Source organism: Cottoperca gobio, chromosome 3 (assembly GCF_900634415.1).
Source record: "Cottoperca gobio chromosome 3, fCotGob3.1, whole genome shotgun sequence".
Classification (NCBI taxonomy): domain Eukaryota; kingdom Metazoa; phylum Chordata; class Actinopteri; order Perciformes; family Bovichtidae; genus Cottoperca; species Cottoperca gobio.
Window position 1 is genome coordinate 2101458 of NC_041357.1, and position 13543 is coordinate 2115000.

Genomic DNA, 13543 nt, shown 5'->3' on the forward strand with positions numbered 1-13543 from the left:
TTTAATCTCGTAATCAAAACACTGTTGCTGAAGCCCTTGTTGTTTGTTGTTGCAAATAAGACCAACATCTTTGTTGCACGTCACAGTTTGTCCCACCACTGACATGGAAAGTTTTGGGTATTGTACAGATCTACACTGGACTTCTTCGGGAGCTGAGCATACATGATAACCAGCAGAGATTATCTTCTGGATGGATTCATCCTCTCCACCATCAGGGCCCTGGGTGGGTTTACCGAGATTGATCCATTCTGACCAACCACATGTCATATCATGTCCCCCAGGGCAAGGTGTAGTTGTCAGTGGCTGAGTCGTAAGAGTTGTTGTTTCAGTTGTGGTAGAAGGTGTAGTGGTTGTTGTAGTTGAAGGTGTTGAGGTTGTTACTGTAGTTGAAGGAGTTGAGGGTGTTGTTGTTGGTACTGTAGTGGACGGAGTTGAAGGTGTTGGACACCCACAGCATTTAAATTTAATCTCGTAATCAAAACACTGTTGCTGAAGCCCTTGTTGTTTGTTGTTGCAAATAAGACCAACATCTTTGTTGCACGTCACAGTTTGTCCCACCACTGACATGGAAAGTTTTGGGTATTGTACAGATCTACACTGGACTTCTTCGGGAGCTGAGCATACATGATAACCAGCAGAGATTATCTTCTGGATGGATTCATCCTCTCCACCGTCAGGGCCCTGTGTGGGTTTACCAAGATTGATCCATTCTGACCAACCACATGTCATATCATGTCCCCCAGGGCAAGGTGTAGTTGTCAGTGGCTGAGTCGTAAGAGTTGTTGTTTCAGTTGTGGTAGAAGGTGTAGTGGTTGTTGTAGTTGAAGGTGTTGAGGTTGTTACTGTAGTTGAAGGAGTTGAGGGTGTTGTTGTTGGTACTGTAGTGGACGGAGTTGAAGGTGTTGGACACCCACAGCATTTAAATTTAATCTCGTAATCAAAACACTGTTGCTGAAGCCCTTGTTGTTTGTTGTTGCAAATAAGACCAACATCTTTGTTGCACGTCACAGTTTGTCCCACCACTGACATGGAAAGTTTTGGGTATTGTACAGATCTACACTGGACTTCTTCGGGAGCTGAGCATACATGATAACCAGCAGAGATTATCTTCTGGATGGATTCATCCTCTCCACCGTCAGGGCCCTGTGTGGGTTTACCAAGATTGATCCATTCTGACCAACCACATGTCATATCATGTCCCCCAGGGCAAGGTGTAGTTGTCAGTGGCTGAGTCGTAAGAGTTGTTGTTTCAGTTGTGGTAGAAGGTGTAGTGGTTGTTGTAGTTGAAGGAGTTGAGGTTGTTACTGTAGTTGAAGGAGTTGAGGGTGTTGTTGTTGGTACTGTAGTGGACGGAGTTGAAGAGGTTGGACACCCACAGCATTTAAATTTAATCTCGTAATCAAAACACTGTTGCTGAAGCCCTTGTTGTTTGTTGTTGCAAATAAGACCAACATCTTTGTTGCACGTCACAGTTTGTCCCACCACTGACATGGAAAGTTTTGGGTATTGTACAGATCTACACTGGACTTCTTCGGGAGCTGAGCATACATGATAACCAGCAGAGATTATCTTCTGGATGGATTCATCCTCTCCACCATCAGGGCCCTGGGTGGGTTTACCGAGATTGATCCATTCTGACCAACCACATGTCATATCATGTCCCCCAGGGCAAGGTGTAGTTGTCAGTGGCTGAGTCGTAAGAGTTGTTGTTTCAGTTGTGGTAGAAGGTGTAGTGGTTGTTGTAGTTGAAGGAGTTGAGGTTGTTACTGTAGTTGAAGGAGTTGAGGGTGTTGTTGTTGGTACTGTAGTGGACGGAGTTGAAGAGGTTGGACACCCACAGCATTTAAATTTAATCTCGTAATCAAAACACTGTTGCTGAAGCCCTTGTTGTTTGTTGTTGCAAATAAGACCAACATCTTTGTTGCACGTCACAGTTTGTCCCACCACTGACATGGAAAGTTTTGGGTATTGTACAGATCTACACTGGACTTCTTCGGGAGCTGAGCATACATGATAACCAGCAGAGATTATCTTCTGGATGGATTCATCCTCTCCACCATCAGGGCCCTGGGTGGGTTTACCGAGATTGATCCATTCTGACCAACCACATGTCATATCATGTCCCCCAGGGCAAGGTGTAGTTGTCAGTGGCTGAGTCGTAAGAGTTGTTGTTTCAGTTGTGGTAGAAGGTGTTGTGCTTGTTGTAGTTGAAGGTGTTGAGGTTGTTACTGTAGTTGAAGGAGTTGAGGGTGTTGTTGTTGGTACTGTAGTGGACGGAGTTGAAGGTGTTGGACACCCACAGCATTTAAATTTAATCTCGTAATCAAAACACTGTTGCTGAAGCCCTTGTTGTTTGTTGTTGCAAATAAGACCAACATCTTTGTTGCACGTCACAGTTTGTCCCACCACTGACATGGAAAGTTTTGGGTATTGTACAGATCTACACTGGACTTCTTCGGGAGCTGAGCATACATGATAACCAGCAGAGATTATCTTCTGGATGGATTCATCCTCTCCACCATCAGGGCCCTGTGTAGGTTTACCAAGATTGATCCATTCTGACCAACCACATGTCATATCATGTCCCCCAGGGCAAGGTGTAGTTGTAGCTGGCCGAGTCGTAGTAGTTGTTTGCGTTGTTGTAGAAGGTGGAACTGTTGGAGTTGTCAGTGGCTGAGATGTAGTTTCTGTAGTGGTAGAGGCTGTGGCAGTTGTAGTAGAAGATGGTTTATTTGTTGTTGTTGTTGTGAAAGTAATAGTAGGTTGTGCTTTTGTGCTGCACTGCACAGTGTTGCAACACTTTACCCTTATTTCATAATTTAAACATATGGGAGGATACTGTAAACTGTTCTCACACACTAATCCTTCTTTTTTATTACATATCACTTTTTGTCCCAATTCTTTAATCGGCAATCCTTTGTAGTGCACAGCCTGACATTCCACTGCCACTGGATTCTCACAGATGTTAAATCCTTTCTGTTTTATGTGTGTTATTGTTTCATTGTCCCCACCTCCATTCCCATATTCAGGGTAGTCTGAATTTATCCATTCAGACCAGTGGCATAATGTTTCTTGACACGGTGTTTTGGTTACATTGTTGGTTGTTGTAGGTACTTTTGAGGTTTTTGCAGTTGAGCTTGGAGGTGTTTTCGAAGGAGTAGGCTTTGTTGAGCATGCACTATAGTCACAACACAGAATGCTGACTTGGTAATTAAAGCACAAGGCCAGTGGACCTGACTGATCTTCATTTCTGCATGTCAGCCCCTTAGCCAGATTACATTGCACCACTTGTCCCACATTGTCAATGGTGACATTTGGGAATTTCTCAGCTCTGCATTTTATCTGGCTTGGCTTGGAACATATTTTGTGCCCTGCCTCTCTAATCTTTTCATAGGTTTCATTGTCTCCTCCTGGAGTTCCCAATGTTGGGAAGCTGGAATCATACCATGGCGACCATTCACAAGGATTACATGTGACTGTGTGTGGCTCTGTGGACACACATAATATGGGGCTAGTTACTGTATGTGGTAAATCTTTAAAACATTATACAGCTGAATATGTCTTCAGTTTCGAAAATAAATACCTTGCACATACCTGGTGTGGTTGATGTAAAAACAAAGGTGGTTGAAGACTGGCTTACTGTAGTAGAGGTTACACTGGGCATATGTGTTGTTGATGTGGGTTCTGGGCATGGATACGACCTCTTGTCAATGGTACCATTTGTCCCACACACTGCTGTGATGCAGTTACCATGCCCATCTGTTGTGTTATAGATGGTATTTTGAGGGTGATATTTATTACCATCATATGTGCAAGTACAGGCTGTAAAGAGAGAAGATGTATTGTTAACATATTTACCTAACATAAGTATATATATATATTTTTTACAACCCACAATCATTCCAAAATGTTGCATACCTTGGGCATCATAGTGGCATTGGATGGTCATTAAACTGCATGTACTTCAAGGAAGAAAACGTAAAATACATTATTATTTTTCATTTCAGTTTTCATTTGTTTCCTTTTCATTTGAACCTGGCACAAATTTATATATCCTTGATGATCCTTGATACTTACCATGTGTGACAGTTTTCAGTTGTTGCCACTGTGTCCCTATTATTATAGTGTCTCCCCACTTTATCGTAGCAGCCACAATGTTCTTTTAAAACACATGTCATTGTATCGTCATCAAAGTATGGCTGAGCAGTAGGACATTTTGGATAGCAACCTAATTGAAAAACAAACAACTGTTCACACAGTGCAAGGAATTGGTTCCTAATACTTGTTGAGATTATAACCATGGGTACCACCTATTGAAAGTGTTTTTTTTGTGTTTTCACCTTGGTGGTTGAATGAGCAATATCATTAAGCAACTTCTTACTACACACAACTATATTCAGGGAATGTCAAAAAATACAATTAATGTGTTCAATCCTAAATCTTCGATCTTGAATTAAATTTGATTAGGGGTTAGGTAAAGTTAAAAAAAGATTATCCTGTACCTTCTAGAGGAGGCATCTGTGAAGAGCATCTGCCTAAGGGGCTCCTGCAAGTTTTCATACAAGGAGATCCACATGGCATGTAGTGCCATTCACATTCACCAGGGGGATTGTAGTAATCACAGAAGAGAGCTGGAAAGGAGAATAATACTTAATATAGGCACATTCCAGACTGGGCTATTGAGAGAACATACTGCTCATTTTAGAAGTGTGGTTGTACTGTTTTAAACTGCTGGCTAAGGATAAGTATAAATATAGTAAAATTGTTAATCATGTCAGAATGATTAGATTCATTTATTTTGTCTCACTGAAACCTGGCTGAGACATAAAGAATATGTCAGTCTAAATTAATCCACTCCGCCTAGTCATAGGAATATTCACGTATTCACGTTTATTCACTTTAGAAAGCCTTGTTCTATTATAGAGTATTTTAAACCCAACCACCGAGTGGTGCTGAGATTGAACCTTACAAACACAAGAGAGACTGGTGGAGACTGTACTGGACTGATGTTACAGTCATTTTATGGAATTATCAAGAATATATCCTGAAACTCTACAGTAACTTCCTTTTGAAAAAGTGTTTTCAGGCTGGCATTGTCGTCAGAGGGAAATAATTAGTTGCCCAAACTCCCCATCAAGTCTCCCTCAGGACTTTCATGGATGACTGCACAGTGACAATAATATCAGTCACAGGCAGTAGATGGGCCCGGAAATATGTATTACCTGGGTTTTGGTTTCTTTTTTTTAATTGGTTGTTAAGAGGTTGGGTCTTACCAAATATGAGCCTACCAAAGGGCAGAGGCCAAGAGTAGAGATATGGATACTTGAGATTGGCATGCTGCAGATGAAGACCCTGATAGACAACAATGAATGCTGACCATGATTCCTTGAGTATTTTGGTTTAGTTTCTGTCTGTGTCTATTTGCACCATGGCTCCCCATGGCTGCTTGAATCTGAGTCAAGGCACTAGTACTAGCAATCTGTGCTATGAATGGCTCACCTAATGCTAATCTGAATCTGGGATTTTGTCCCTCCCTTTGTCTTAAAAATAAATTTAGTTTCAGATTAAATGTATGAACCATATGATTATTGAAGCTTTTAAACAAGTATTGTTTCATCTTGGTTACTCACGACAGATCTTTGGGGTTCTCCATCGTATACAGACGCCAGCTTGATTACAGGATTCAGCATAAGCGGCCACAGCAGTGCAGAAACACTCGCAGTCTCCACCCGTGTCACAAGCACACGAGTCAAACACACATGCTTCATAGTATGGAGCAGGATCCACCTAGAGAAAAGTGTAAGATGATACACGAATGAAAAAGCAGCTCCACAACACAAAATGCTTCTACTCCTACTTCTCTACATCTAAGAGGTAGCTACAGTTACTGATTATTTAGCAGATTAAGATCTTAGTACAGGACATATGAACAGTTTATAGAGTATGATACATTGTTAGAGATAAAACTATGCAACGATATATGAAATTGTTTTTCACAAAACTTCACCTCAACTTCACCTCACAATGCTGCATACATTTTTGCAAATAATTACTGTACCTTTATTTAAATGAATGGAGGACAATTTCTTGTGATGGAGTCTTTCTACAAGTGAAGGATCTGGATATTTCTTCCACCTTGTCAATTTATGTCTGGGTGCCGTGAAAAACGCCTACATGTATAAAGACACCTTATGTCGTATAAACAGACAATCTGCCTAATATATTATGTGCTGTCTTCATAGTAAATCTGACCTATTGGCCTGAAGGCTGAAGAGGAAAACTCATGAAAAGTCTAACATGGTCTCAACAACAACCTACAATGGAGTGGCAGGCAGAGAAGACATCACTCTGTAAAACGCTGCACTGTTTCTGGGCCCACGCCTGTCTGTATGGGTTGGCTGTGCAGGGGCTGCTGATGCTCTGAGCGTTGGGACAGCTTGGTAAATCCTTCCAGCTATTCCCAAACACCAGTGGGTTGACCACCACAGCATGGCTCCTTGTGGTGAAGTCATTATTCGCACTGCTGTCATAGTTGCCACACAGCCCACACACACGACCCTGAAAAAGTAGAGCTCCTTATATCATGCTGGTGAACCTAAATATCAGAACAAAACGTATCTTTTGTTGTCTGAACAAATCAATTGTAGTCACATTAAACCAAAACCTTCCTTCATATTTTTCAGGCTTACCTTATATTTTGAGCTGAGCTTGATGAACAAGCTGGTCTTCCTGTCCCACATGAGAATGAGTCCATTGTTGGCTTCAATTACCAGGTAGATGCCCATAGTGCTGTAACGGAATGGAACTGTTTCCTCATCTCCACTTGAAAGCAGCTGGTAGCTTTCCTCTGTCAGAATCGCTTCTGCACTCTAAAAAAAAAAGAACAGATATTCATATGTATACTGTATATATATGTATACATTACTTATCCACTGTTGCAGCTTTAGGGAGCTCCTCTATTTCTGTGATATTCCATCAACACTACCCTCACAAATCCAGTGATTTGAGTATGCATATTGGCAAAGTGTCCCGTTGTCTTGGACATGGCACTTCTGGATACCAAGACCAGTTTACTTTTCAACTTTGTGTAATCAGTTTCAATTGAGTCATAACATAGCAGTTGTTTTTGGTTTGATATTGACTGTTTACCCTCAGGAAGATCTTGATGGTCTTGGAGCAGGTGGTTCCTGTGGTTCCACATGGAACATTCTCAGAGATCACTCTGAAGGTCCCATTAGTCTGAGCACTGCCACAGTAGTCCTGAGTGAGGCACACACACACACACACACACACACACACACACACACACACACGCACGCACGCGCACACACACACACACACGCGCGCGCGCACACGCACAGACACGCACGCACACGCACGCACACGCACACACACACACACACACACACACACACACCGGGATAATGTATGGGACATTGGATTTTAATGTATTACATGACATTCATTCTCTCATGGAAATAAATGAACTCTAATATAAGCCAAAGTACTACAGCAGCATCTAGCGGGACTATGCATATTCAGAATATGATGTTCTAAGATGTTTCTCACAGAGAACTCCTGATACACACCACTGGCCAATCATAATATAGAAAAATGTATACAATAATCATGATTAATGAATGTGTATTTAAGATGTTGGAGTGCCTAAGTGTTGGTGTCTACTTGCATGGAACATATAAGAAAGTAAGCAAGAACATTCAAGAGTATGGCATCACTTTGATTTTGTGCAGCTTACCAAAACCTTTTATAGGACAGGGTTAGAGTTAGTGATTTGGCTTTAATATATTGAAATTTTCTATAGCATGTTGATAATTGACAACATGTGCACTCATCAGTTCCACACACTGTATGTGCATTCATACCTGAGTGAGAATGTATTCACAGCTGCCATCAAAGGTGAAGCGTTTCTGATCAAAAGTAATGTAGTGTCCAGCACCGTAGACAGAGCAGGTCCCATCACATGCGTCCGTAGTGCACTGCCACTTCCTGTCTTTACAAGTGCTGTAAACAGATGGAGATCAGATGGCATCAGGCTTGTAATAAAATACATGCTTTTTCTTTGTACATGTCAGTCACAGATGGAGGTGTAACCAAAAAAAAAGCAGCATTTTACTCCACCTACCAGGTGTTGCAGTCCACCTTCGTGGTCTCTCCAGGCTGGTAGGAGATGCCGTTGTGTACACAGGAACAGGCCTCTGGCTTGATGCAGTCTCCTTTACCATCAGACACCATCCCAGATGGACACATACAACCAGAGGCGCACCCAGTGGTCACCTGCAGAAGGCATCAAACTTACAGTCATGTGTTTCATTTGTACTTTACCTCGGAGCTCAGATTATCCAAATATTTCATGTATATAAACTAATAATGTGTATTTTCAGGTAAATGTTCCTGATGTTGGGGGAAAAGTGACTCACACAGGCCATGTCTAATGTGTTGCAGCTCTTTTCACACTCAGTCCCTCTTGCAGCTGGACCATGAGCAGAGCAGTTGAAGAACACCATGGGAGGAGCACAGGATGCTGAGAAAAGACATATCTGAAATTACTTAATGTGTTTCTAAAATGAATCTTGGTCACTTTAAATCACAACTGCTGTCCTGATTTCATGAAACATCCAAGACACTGTATACCTTGATTAATGGAGCTTTGTTAGTGGAGTCTCTTTATTATTAAGATATCATTTAAAATGTTGTCTTTGACATGGAAATGAAACCCATGAATCTAACACACAGCCTGAGAATCAGTTACAGATACCAATTGCATAACAAACATTCAGTAGTTTACATTTGTAATATACTTAAATAATGCATGAGTCAGCAGCTCTTTTGCTTTTTTCTGACAAGTTTTCTCTTAATCTTTTCTATTACCGGAATACAAGAAGCACCAGAGGACCCAATAACTGTAAACTTCTCAGCATTCATAGATACTCACTGAGTACAGCTGCTAAATTCCAACAGTACTGCCATTTGACTTTATACGCTACTATCAGGAAAAAATGTAACACTCACTTTTAGGTGATTCTGTATTATGTTACTTACATGGCTGTATAATAAACTCTCCAATGCAGGCGAGTTTGCCCTCCTTACAGGTGCTAGTGGAGGAATATGAAAAAGACACATTAATATACATACATGTATATAACATTACTGCACACTGTTTAAAGTTTGTAGTTCTAAACCACCTGCTTCAAAGAAATAGGGCGCGGTATTTCACCTCTAAACTGGGTCCATACAATCTCTAATGTTCATATTTTAGTTGTGGTAGTTTGACATATTTATTGTATTCTAATTTATTCTTTATATTGTGCATTGCATTTACTCCTGTGTAATGCCTGTCGGTCAGTCAATGTTGACCGGGGCTGTAGTCTGTGTAACGTGTTACGTTCGTTTGTTTATTGGACTAAATCCAAAGTGGCAGAAACTAAAAAACAATCGCACATTCGTCTCGTCTTCTGCAGCCGCCTCCGTCAGACAGAGCTCCGGTCAGCAGCCGAAGAGACTTGAGCTCAGCAGAACCAGGTCCAGCCCTGCAGTCACAGCTGCTGGACCTGTGTAAGGCAGCAACAGGGAGTCTGCAGTTCCCGGTGCTGTGGCTGAACTCCAGCTAACTGCTAACTGAAGCTACGCTGTTTCCCGGGGCTGCAGATATACACTCAGAGGAACAGCCTCCTGGCAGCTGTGAGGACAAAGAGATGTGGTGCGGGGGTTCTCTAGTTTCTGCCACTATCTTACACACTAAACCTTTAAAGATTTGTAATATTTTCACTATATCACAAATAAGCCAAAGAGCAAACATTCATTTGTTCTTTTAAATCCAACTGTGAAGAAAAGGTGGGCAGTTTCACAGCCGGCCTGTCACTCTCACATTGATTGACAGGTCTTTGAACACATAGACTACAACCAGTCAGTATTTATACTATGTAAGTATGATCAGTTCACAAACACAAAATGCCATTTCATGTCTGAGTCAAACTTTTCATTTTATATGTATGAATATACACATATTAGTGTAGAACTCAGGAATATGAGGAATAACACACTTATACACATCACTGCAATTACAATAAAAACTTCTCATACCACATGAGCCCTTCCTTGTTGATGACCTGTCCAGGAGGCACCACTGAGCCTTTGTCATAACAGGGACAAGCATTAGATAGGACACACTTCCCAGTGTCATCCAGATAGGTTCCCTGTGCACAGACACAGCCATCGATGGGCGGGAAGGAGGAGTGACAGCTGAGGTCCGTGGTGCTGATGCACCGGCAGGTGTGACTGCTGGACGTGATGTTGTAGGAGTACACCATGCTGCTGGGGCACGAGCTGGCATACTTCCCTGAGGAGGTGACAGCACAGAGTCAGTGCAGATCATAAAGATTTTTAAAGGACCACTGTTATTTAGCCCATTGTGCTACAATGTCACAGCAAGGTTTTGTTTGTAGTTTTGCTGCATTGCTTCAGGTTGTTGAATGTGTTTTTGCTGCTACTGGTTTTAGTTAGGGGTCCAATCACCAAAGTTGTTAGAACCCTATGTGTTTGGTTGAATTATTGTTTTTAGTGGATTATTATTATTAAGTATTTTGTTTGTAAAAGCGAGTGGCTTTAAACGCCAATGGTGCAAATGTAGTCTGGCATAGCCAGAGCCATCTGTCTTGTAGGTAATCCACCTCAGTAAACATTAAAAGAGAAGGAGGATGGGGCTCAGTGGAGGCCAGCTCTGACCCTGCATGCAGGAGTAAGATATCTTTGACAGCAATAAAAGCAGACACGGTGTTCACTAACTCAAGTTGATTTTCAAATGTGGATGGAAAGAAAAGGCTGTCACTCAAAAAAGGTATGATAAGGAAAATAAAAAGATGTATAAGACCTTGGGTGTGATTCTACAGTATTACAATGTGAATATAGAATAGATCAAACTGGGAAAACAGCTATTTCTATGTCATAACACTCAAAATGCATGTTTTGCTGGAAGCAGTCTCTTCAACACAGTATGAACCTTTCAAAGCACCGAGGCCTGGTTCTGTCACACTCATATCAGACAAAAATAACAGTAATGAAAGCAGTAAGAGCACTTGTATTGTCATCATGGTCTCAGATTCAATCCTTCCATACAGATGCAACACTAAGGGTTTGGTTCGGCTGCTCTGCTTCACATTTACACGTGACTCACCACAGATGGAGTTCCTCCAGCCGCTGATCTGGATTCCTGCAGCTGCACAGGCATAGGCATAGGATGAAACCGCAGCACACATGTAGTCCTCACTTTTCTCACAGTTACAGCTGTCATACATGCAGTTCTGTGAGGAGACAAAATGAAAAAGGCAGTGCAGCGGGAGGTCATGTCACTGGCCTGGAGACTGGTCCAGGTACAGTCCACAGGAAACTGAGACTTACCTCTTTGTATGAGTCAGGGCTGATCTCTGAATGACAGGAGGCGAACACTCCCTCAGGCTCACTCAGCATGGAGCACCAGTGCTGGGCATACTTCTCTGTCATTGACAAACAAGGACCAACATCAGTCATTCTGTAGAGCCCGCAGTGTTAACAGAGAGGAAAAGAGTCAGACATACCATTATCCAGACTAAGACTGCAGGGTTTCTCAAAGTTGCTCTTAACATCGGGGCAACCAGCATGTGTCTTCCAGCTGTTGACAAAACCAGCTGCTGTGGCATCTGGAACTCCACTGAGCTTCAGAAAGTCATCAGCCTGGTTACTGTTGAAGTTCCCACACAGACCTGCAGGCAGAGAGCATCATGGTCAGTATTCTGTGGTACTCTTTCCCCACACGGCACTTTTACAATGTCAACGTCACTTTCTATTCTTCTTCTTTCATACTGAAACAGACTGATAAGTGAAGTGATCAATGAAAATGTCATATGCCAAATTCTAAATATTCAATATGAGGAAAATGATTTACATTGGACCAATATAGAAACTATTGTCTAAATGTAGAAGACATCAGCTCTATGTGCTCTAAAATGCAATTTCATTTTTCATCAAAAGTAACTCTTCTATATGTTTTGAAAATTGATCAAACTTTGAATATAGGAATGCATGTAATCTTAAAAAGTTGACATCATCACTTTAAACTGAATAATAACCTAATTAGGCAAGCTGTACTACATTGTTGGATAACTTGCTTGCTTGTGTTTGTTTACAGACCCCTATTTTCTCTAATTCTATTCACATATTTACTGTTTGCAACAACCAGCAAGGATCAATAACGCCATCAATGTTGTTGTCACATACAGATCATTGCAGGACACATACCACAGGTGTTGGCCTGGTAGTCGCTGGTCACTGTGAGGTAGACCTGCATGACTGGCTGGAGCTGCACCACCAACAGAACACCAACAGACGTCTGCACCAGCAGGTAGAAGGAGGACGCTCTGAAGGCCGAGATCCCAACTACAGGGAGGAGGAGAGTTTGTTAAAATAGCTAAATACTATTTGTCTGCCCATCCGGCTTGTTAGGAAACCAGTTCAAAGTTAAAGCATATTAAAACTGAAATCTATCAATTTCTGCAAGCCGTCATCCTATCCAGGCCAGAGGAAAATGAAATGACACTGGATCTGCAGTAAGATGGTAGTTGGGATGTTGGATGTTTGTAGTAGTTGGAAAAATTATGCTCATGAAGTGCAATAATACTGATCATATGCTGCTGATTTTAGTGCCTGGAAATACTAACATCTCTGCTATTTACATGTTTTTTTATTAATTTAGTATCACATTTTTGTCATTCTTTTCCATATGGCAGTCATTGTCACTGTGAGATAGTGACATCCCGTGGACACAAGATGTCGCTGCAGCCAGCGATGACAGTTTAACACAGACACACACTAACACGCTGTCACCCCACACCACGCCCACCATTGCGTAGTGGTTTCTGGTGCAGACACAGGCAACTAGTCACTGCACTTCACAATCAAGGGCAGGAAGTGAAGCATACAGCTGCTCACATGGTTTCTGCACATGCACCACCACATACCCTCCACTATGTTTTGAACAGACACTCAGGACAGCAGGGTGTAACCCGAAAAGACACGAGGATTTATATAATGAAGCATGGACAGTGACTAAAATCCACAGTGTGCCAGATGTTGTGTTTCATAGTATTTCACTGTACAGAATAACAATGGACTATAAAAACCTAAGATTAAAGGAAGAGATCAAACATGGAAGTTTTTATCATTCAGCCAAACTGTGGGTATACATTATATAGAGAAATATAATGTAGTTATAATCTCTACAAGTCACAATACTGTGCAGTGGAGTGTCTCTCACCAGCAGAGAAGGGTAATTGAGCGTAGATGCCATTCACAAAAACCTTGCCACTGGGATAGATGGTGATCACCTTTATATGAAAGCAGACAAGATGATATTATTGAAATCTTTCAAATCTGTGCGTGTTCAATGATAATAAAAAAAGAAGAAGCAACAAATCCTGCATGCACTGCATTACCTTGCAACAATGCATTCATTTGAAATAAAAGTGATTTTCACTGTGATGGACTCAATCTA

General features: G+C 41.6%; 1 protein-coding gene across 1 annotated transcript in view; it reads right to left on the reverse strand.

Moving 5' to 3' along the window:
- Positions 1–2173: 2173 nt before the first annotated feature.
- LOC115028927 (mucin-5B-like) overlaps positions 2174–13543 on the reverse strand; it is a 36737-nt gene continuing 25367 nt past the window's right edge. The window contains exons 13-29 of the mRNA XM_029462861.1: positions 13307–13376; positions 12292–12429; positions 11592–11756; positions 11416–11510; positions 11192–11318; positions 10102–10357; positions 9061–9113; positions 8439–8542; positions 8144–8295; positions 7884–8022; positions 7150–7260; positions 6690–6869; positions 6319–6558; positions 5631–5787; positions 4503–4631; positions 4078–4228; positions 2174–2264 (exon numbers count right to left, since the gene is read on the reverse strand). Of these exons, the coding sequence (XP_029318721.1) occupies positions 2174–2264; positions 4078–4228; positions 4503–4631; positions 5631–5787; positions 6319–6558; positions 6690–6869; positions 7150–7260; positions 7884–8022; positions 8144–8295; positions 8439–8542; positions 9061–9113; positions 10102–10357; positions 11192–11318; positions 11416–11510; positions 11592–11756; positions 12292–12429; positions 13307–13376 (2358 nt within the window). The remainder of the gene's footprint in view (positions 2265–4077; positions 4229–4502; positions 4632–5630; positions 5788–6318; positions 6559–6689; positions 6870–7149; positions 7261–7883; positions 8023–8143; positions 8296–8438; positions 8543–9060; positions 9114–10101; positions 10358–11191; positions 11319–11415; positions 11511–11591; positions 11757–12291; positions 12430–13306; positions 13377–13543) is intronic.